Source organism: Phyllostomus discolor, chromosome 6, assembly GCF_004126475.2.
Source record: "Phyllostomus discolor isolate MPI-MPIP mPhyDis1 chromosome 6, mPhyDis1.pri.v3, whole genome shotgun sequence".
In the NCBI taxonomy this organism is placed as follows: Eukaryota; Metazoa; Chordata; class Mammalia; order Chiroptera; family Phyllostomidae; genus Phyllostomus; species Phyllostomus discolor.
This window is the reverse complement of record NC_040908.2, coordinates 159,488,400-159,496,258: the sequence shown is the minus strand read 5'-3', so window position 1 is coordinate 159,496,258 and position 7,859 is coordinate 159,488,400. Positions and strand designations below refer to the sequence as shown.

The 7,859-nt window shown below is 36.8% G+C and overlaps 1 protein-coding gene across 1 annotated transcript; it reads left to right on the top strand.

The window, feature by feature from the left end:
• The first annotated feature begins 4,678 nt into the window (after positions 1 to 4,678).
• LOC114500271 (olfactory receptor 5M11-like) lies at positions 4,679 to 5,647 on the top strand. Its single transcript, XM_028516919.1, has one exon. The coding sequence runs from the start codon at positions 4,679 to 4,681 to the stop codon at positions 5,645 to 5,647; it is 969 nt and encodes a 322-aa protein (XP_028372720.1).
• Positions 5,648 to 7,859: the final 2,212 nt, after the last annotated feature.

Sequence of the window (7,859 nt, the reverse complement as noted above, 5' to 3'; positions counted from 1 at the left end):
TTGTCATTTACTAGCTATGAGGCACTGCATAAGGGCCATGGATATTATTTTATCCATGAGGGCCATGGAGCCTCAGTTTATTTAGCACAAAGGTCATGATAGAGTCCCTGTTTTCTACAGTTATTTGGAGGAACCTATTAAATTACCTTCATGAAAGATGTCTCATAGTAAGTGCTCACCAAGGAGTATGCCAAAGACCCTGTTTGTTCCATCATCCTGTTCCTGGCAGGCTCTACTGAAGATATCAGTGTTCATGAGAGGACATTGCTAAGAGCTCTGGAATTTGAAAGGAGACATAGATTTAAAAAATTGTAAAACCAGGCCATGGTCACAATATAAGATGGCACCTTTGTGTGTGTCTTGAGCAGAAGCCTTAGGACAAATGGTGAATTTAAAGTGATAAAAAATGTGACTGAGGCATATGATCCCGGAATGTTTCAATTAAACCCAAGAGGAGCTATTCCCAATGCAACACTCATTGCTGATACTTTTCAGTTCGTCTGAGATTTGCTTTAGGAGCAAGTCTCTCCACGTTTGGGTATAAATATAGTTGCATTTTATAGCTTAAAGAGGCAAGAAACTTCGTAAATTGGAGGTTGAGAAAGCAAGTATCAGAATTAGAAGTAAGTCTTGGTGTTTTTACTCTTCTTATATTGAGTTGAAGGGAATTGTATTAAAGTCTCAAACTCAGGCCCATAAATCACATGCATTTTACACCTTTAAAAATCAGATTTTTTTCTGACTTTGCAAATCAGTGTTCTAATAGTTTTGAGTCTTAGCTGTGAATGAGGACATGTTGTTCGCAAAGAAGCAGTGAGGGGAGGTCAGCTATGAAAAGTCTTAAGTCTACTTCTTGCCACACTCATTACTTGTCTACTCCATGTAATTTTTGCAAATACTTTAAATGATTTAATCCTATTTTATTAATTTTGACCATTGCATTTCCCATTGTACAGCTTGGAAAACCATGATAAGACAGGGTAAGTACCTTGCAACTCTCACAGAATTCATAACTGATAAAGTCAGAATCAGAATCACTAAATGGAATTGGATTCATGAAATTCTGACTTTGTAAATACAAAAGTATTGTCTTGTTAGACATCATGTTAGAACAACCCTGGCATAACCTAATTAGATTTATTTATTTTGAAAAAACTGTGACTGAGCTACACGTTACTCAAGTTTACAGAGTAATTTGTTGACAGAGGCAGATGTAGGTTCCAGACTCATTCTGAACCTTTGCTTGAAGGAATTCTGCAAACGCTGAGCAACAGTTTAATGAGTAGCTTAGTGTCCCCTTGTGATGAGCCTGTGATCATAAGGGCTGCTGACTGATGAGTCAGGCAGTAGTGTAGACCTGTCATGAGGGCTGGTCTCTTCAGGTTGCATGTGCCAGATTAATACAAGACATTCTGGGGGCACTTAGGTTCACCCCTCGCTCCAGAACCCTAGTATGCACTCTTCCTTTCCTTGGAGATGCTCTCTTGAGCAGATGTTATTTGTTGACAACTTGCCTCTAAACATTTTGTAATTTGCATTTCAATCATTTTATCCTCTTAATTATTTGTGGGAAGATTTCTATGTTAAGGTGAAGGAGAAGAGGACAAAGAGGAAGAGCTGTAGGCAACCCCATTCACTCTTCTTCTTCCTGTGAACAGAAAAGTTATTTTGAAAACAGATTAAGAGTAGGCAACTTTTTTCCTCTGTAATTCCCAATGGCATAGAATTTACATATGTCCCTGAGGATAAAATACAAATCTACTTGAGTCAGGTGTTTTTTTCCTATATCTCCTCATTTGTAGTTAAAGCTTATTTATCAAGCTTTTAAATTAACAATAGAGTTGTTTCTTAAAAATGACTGGTTATGTTGTTCATTTTGCACATAATCCTTATCTCCACTTGTACAAGCAAAAGTAGAAAAGTCATATTTTCCCCTGTGAATGTCTATGACAAATTTAACTTTGATTCACCCCTTTGCCTCAGAATACATACCTGAATTCCTTTCTGTTTCAGCAGAAGAGTTTGAATCTCAACTACTTTCAGGGACAACAGGCTTATTGAAATTTCTGCTGTTCTTTCTGGACAATATTTTACAGACATGTCACTGGTGCAAAATACTCAAGAAAGGCAAATATTCTGTGCACTGCATACAAATGTAAGGACATTTTCAGGCATGAGATGAAGGTTTTACAATTCATAGCTTTCTACTGTCCTTGAGCTGTTGGGTCATCTGTGTTCAGGTAGAAGCTCTCTTTGACCATGAAGTAAGAAATCCCCAAGCTCCTTGTTCAGAAGATGTTCACATTTCCATTTGGCCTAACACAGGGAGCCAGAGCAACTGTGATTTTCTTTCTCTGTGAAAACATACTATTCACAAACTTTTTTTCTTTTCTCCACTTATCAATACTTCCACTCTACTTCAACTGTATGTTTCTGGATCCCTCACTATCACTGAGGTTGAGTCAAAACTATTCCAGATCCCATAGTCAGTCAGTGAGTGACATGCAGCAAATAGTCCTTCTGCAAATGAACCCCTTAGTCCAATTTCTTGCCATGTTTTTAGAGATTAAAAATTCTAATATTCTGATCTTTTGTCCTCCAGTTTTCTATGTTCATGTAACCACCAGCTATTCTCTCTCTGGGATTTCCTGGGTTCAAGAGAACCTGAAAATATCTCCGAAGCCACCCTGCTGCTGTCAACAAATCAGTATGCTGTTTTCACAGTATTTCCTGCTAGATGCTTCTTGAAGAGTTGTGCCTACTGATGGCTGCTATTCTCCAGTGAAGGTCATTGACATTTTTTTGTGGAAGACATAGTTAAAGATGAATGAAGTGAAAGATTTGCTTTGGAGGACAATGGGATTTTCTGCCCTCCTCTGCATAAACTCTGCATACACACATCTCTAACAGTCCAAAAAAGACCATATTTGTTATCTTAGCATTTGCTCTTTATCCTTCCTAAAACACCCTTCTTAAATCATGTTAACACTTGTTCTCTCCCTCCTTCAGTTTGTTGCTATAAAAGTCACCTTTCCTGATGTTTCTTTGCTGATGCTACTTTCTAAAATTTGATCCCTTTCCCCAAACTTTATTTTCTTTATTTTTCTCTGAAATAGTGCCATTTGAAACACTATGTGCTCACTTGCAGTAATATCTGTGTCTGTCCCCTAGAGAACCATGCCAGAAGGGCAGAGGTTTTTGAAGTTTTTGTTCATTTTGTATCTACATTGCTTAATCACAAGCTATGTTGAGTATCCATAATGACTTGTTTTGGGAACTTTTAATCTGATGTTCATCCTGGCTTGAGAGGGAGAATAGATATTGTAATCCCCCTTACATTGGAACACTTAAGTAACTCGTGGTTAAGAATAAATATATGTTATGAATAACTATTAATAGTCTACTCTACAAATATTTATTAAGCACTTAATATTCTGGATAAAGGAGATATATTTGTTACTGTCTTTCTAAATTTTTTACTGAAGCAAGTTTTAGTGACATTTTAAAATCAGGCAAGCATGGGGTATGTTTAAAACATTTAAGTATGAGAGAAAGAGAAAACAATTAGAGCAACTTAAGAGAAAGGAAGAGGAGATTTAGCACTGGTCATGGCATGCAAGAGAAATAAAAAGCCATTTAAATTGTAATGCTTTAGGTCAATATAAGTTATGATTAATTACTAACTAAGCCAAACTTATTTTTTTTCTTTATCAGCACTCTATAACATTGCTCTAGACCATCCTCAAAATACTGTGTGAGTATTCCTTTGATTTGACTCTTCATTGTTCGCTTATTTGCCATCTGTTTATGGGACCACTGTGACGGTACCTTTTTGAATTGTGATTCTGGGAACATGTTCATGAGAATCTTCTGGGTAATTCTTAAACATAAAGGTTCGAGTATCTCACAGCAGAGTTTCTGAAACCAACTTTCTTTCATTTGCTTGATGAACAAGTTTCTCAAACAATTGCTTAAAAAGGACTTATTCTCCCGAGGACACAACATCATGGAGAGCATGGGGATGGATACAGGGATGAGTAAAACATTGCATGCAATTCATTTTTTCATGCTCACACTATTTCTTTTCTTTTTAAATCCAGTGTATAAATATGTGTGTAGAAGCCAAAAATGAACTAGATTTTGTCTGTAGCCCTGAAGAACTAATATATGAGTAGATAGTAGATGTGTTATGGTCACATGATATGCTACAAACGAAATGAGTGGTAGGTAGGGTAGACTGGAATGGGAAGGCAAAGGGATGAGTTCAAGCTCATGTATGAGAGAAGTGGCATGAGAAATGTTGCATGAAAAACTGGCCTTTAAGCTGGGCTTTATAGGGCGAGAAGAGTCTGAGAGGCAAAAACTAGTTAACTGAGATAAGGGATATGTATGCATATGTGGATATAAGTTGCATATATTCATTTAAATATGGATTTAAGTATAGATATATATAGGTATATCTATAATATAAGTGTGGATAAGAGAAATATAACAGTATAAAATGTGAAGACAAAAAATGCAAATGGTTTAGCAGAAGCACAAAGTTTGTTTATTGTTGCATTCATTTAGAAGGACATGGATTTGGAGTAAAAACATTTCAGTAATTAGTAAACTGATTTGTACCTTCCTATCTGCCCCATTTCCATTTGTTTCAAGCTCAGGTACAGACTCTCAGAAAATGTCCATCACAAATAACAGTGAAATAACAGAATTCATTCTCCTGGGGCTCACAGGTCGCCCTGAACTCCAGTCTCTCCTTTTCGTGCTATTTCTGGTGGTGTACTTGGTTACTCTCTTGGGCAACCTGGGCATGATACTGTTGATCAGACTGGACTCTCGCCTTCACACGCCCATGTACTTCTTCCTCACTAACCTAGCCTTTGTTGACTTGTGCTACACTTCCAATGCCACCCCACAGATGCTGACTAATTTTCTCTCAGAGAAGAAGACCATCTCCTTTGCTGGCTGCTTTAAACAGTGTTACATTTTCATTGCGCTCCTCCTCACTGAGCTTTACATGCTGGCGGCCATGGCCTATGACCGCTATGTGGCCATATGCAACCCTCTGCGCTACAGTGTGAAAATGTCCAGGCGGGTGTGCATCTGCTTGGCCACATTTCCTTATGTGTATGGCTTCTCAGATGGCCTGTTACAGGCCATCCTGACCTTCCGCTTGACCTTCTGTAGATCCAACATCATCAACCACTTCTACTGTGCTGACCCACCACTCATCCAGCTTTCCTGCTCTGACACGTACATCAAAGAGCACGCCATGCTCATATCAGCTGGCTTCAATCTCTCCAGCTCCCTCACCATCATCCTGGTGTCCTACGCCTTCATCATTGCTGCCATCCTCAGGATCAAATCAGCAGAGGGAAGACACAAAGCATTCTCCACCTGTGCTTCCCACATGATGGCTGTCACCCTATTTTATGGGACACTCTTCTGTATGTATGTAAGACCACCAACAGACAAGACTGTTGAGGAATCCAAGATAATAGCCGTCTTCTACACCTTTGTAAATCCGGTGCTTAATCCATTGATCTACAGTTTGCGGAACAAAGATGTAAAGCGGGCATTGAAAAGTGTCCTCAGACAAAATATGGTCACTAAGATGGCAATGCCTCCACTTTCCAATAAACCGTAACTTTAAACCTTTGGCTCAAATGTTTTTAATCTTGATGGCAGGTTTGGCATTCTTTATGGGTATATTTCAAGTAGCTCATGTACAAGCTTCAGGTCTGGTGTAAAGATGAGCTGCATTTGGTAGTCTCCTCCCTTGCCCCTCAATGTGTGGTCCTTGGACTAGCAGCAACAACATTTTCTTGAAATTTTTTTTAAAAATGTGACATCACATTTTGTACTTCAGCTGTACCACATCCAAATCTGTGCTTTAACCACATCCTAGGTGAACTGGAGACATGTCAGATTTGAGGGGCAGTGCTCTAAGTGGAACTTCCTTTCATGACCTGGAACACTGGTGTGCTCTTGTTGTTTAGAGTAGTAGAAAAGGGGAAAGTTGCTTTCAGTCCAGTGCCTTTTATTTATTCTGCTCTTATTGCCACCTGTCTTTAAGAAATACGCCTTTCCCTACTAGTGTCCTGACTTGCTAAGCAAAATCAAAATGACATGTCATCACAGTGGTTTCTGTTTCTTGTGAATGTGCTTGTGCAATGATCAGTGTGGGAATGTGTGGAGGGAGGGCTAGAATGAGCATTGTTTCCTAGACATGAGTTTGAGGATCAAGTTTGTGGCCTCTGAAATGTAAGACTTTACTTCCCTCCTCTGAATTGCAACGCTGGATCCATAAACTCAGGTCTAGGAAATGAATGAATGGTTTCTATTACACTTGGATTGAAAAATTTAGACTTCACTGTGCTTTACATCCCCATGACTATTTTGTAACTACTAATTTGTACTCTTAAAGTACATCAGAGGGAATATAATCAATAATATTACAATTACTATGTCTGATGCCAGGTTGGTAGTAAAGATACGAGGGGGAACACTTTGTAAAGTATGTGATTGTCTAACCACTGTAGTGAACACCTGAAGCCAATACAAAATAATATTGAAAGTAAACTGCAACTGAAAAAAAATATTTCTTAAAAAATTTATATTTTGCTTTTGGTCATCTTTTATCTTCTTTTCTACTTTTTAAAAGTGAATGTTTGTATTATTGATTTGAGTATTGCTTTATTTCTCATATATATTTTATACATTTCAGTTAAACACTACTTTACCTGAAAGCTACTATATTGATATTTTTCATCATTTAGTTTGCAATAGTTTCTTATTTATCCAGTGACTTTTTAACCTATATGTTATTTAGAAAATAGTGCTTACTTACCATATACTTGGGATTTAAAAGATATTTCATTATTATGTATTTGTAATTTAATTTATTTTTCAGAGAACAGTAACCTTATGATTTATTATTGAAAATTTATTGACTAGTATTTTTTCAAGGTTTGTTGATATATACTTGACATATAACAGGCTGTAAGCTTAAAATGTACAAGTGATGATTTGATCCATGTATTAATGGATTGTGAAATAAATATTGTGAAATAAATGCCACAGTAATGTTAGTCAACACATCTATCATCTCCATGATACTAATTATTTTTTGTGGTGGTGAAAACATTTAAGATTCCCTGTCTTAGCACTTCTAACTATTTGAAACAGTATTTTAAAAAAAAAAATTCTCACCAAGGATATATTCACCGCTTCAGTATTCTTAGTTATAGTCACCATGCCATACATTAGATCTCCAGAACTTACTCATTTTCTAAGTAGAAGTTTGTACACTTTGGTTGATATTCCCCATTCCCCTAATTCCCAGCCACTGCCAACCACCATTCAATTCTGTTTCTATGAGTTTTGCTTTTGAAGATTTCAAATAAATGTGAGATCACACAGTACTTGTCTTTCTGTTTCTTCCTGAAGTAGAACTTAAAACTGCCTAATTATTAAAAGGGAGTGACACACTACAGTATGTTTGTGTCTGCAAGAATTAATACATACATTCCCTACTCATCAACCTCATTGCCTATGCTTTCAAAACAACTTGAGTTCTAATGATGTAAATGACCATTAAGTCCTATTGCATAGTAAAGAAACAAATTTCAGAGATCCAGTAGTAAGGAATATTCTTATGTTGCTATTTAGTTTTAAAGCACTAAAACCAAATATTCATGGACACTTGAGCAGATGTTATATGAAAATTGTTTTATGGGTACACAAGAGTGGAAAAGTGATATATAAACTTGTATAACAATAGTTGTTAATACTGTTGTAGGAACAAATTTTATTAAATTATTTTATAGAAAAGGAACATTCTAAATTAGAAATGTGCA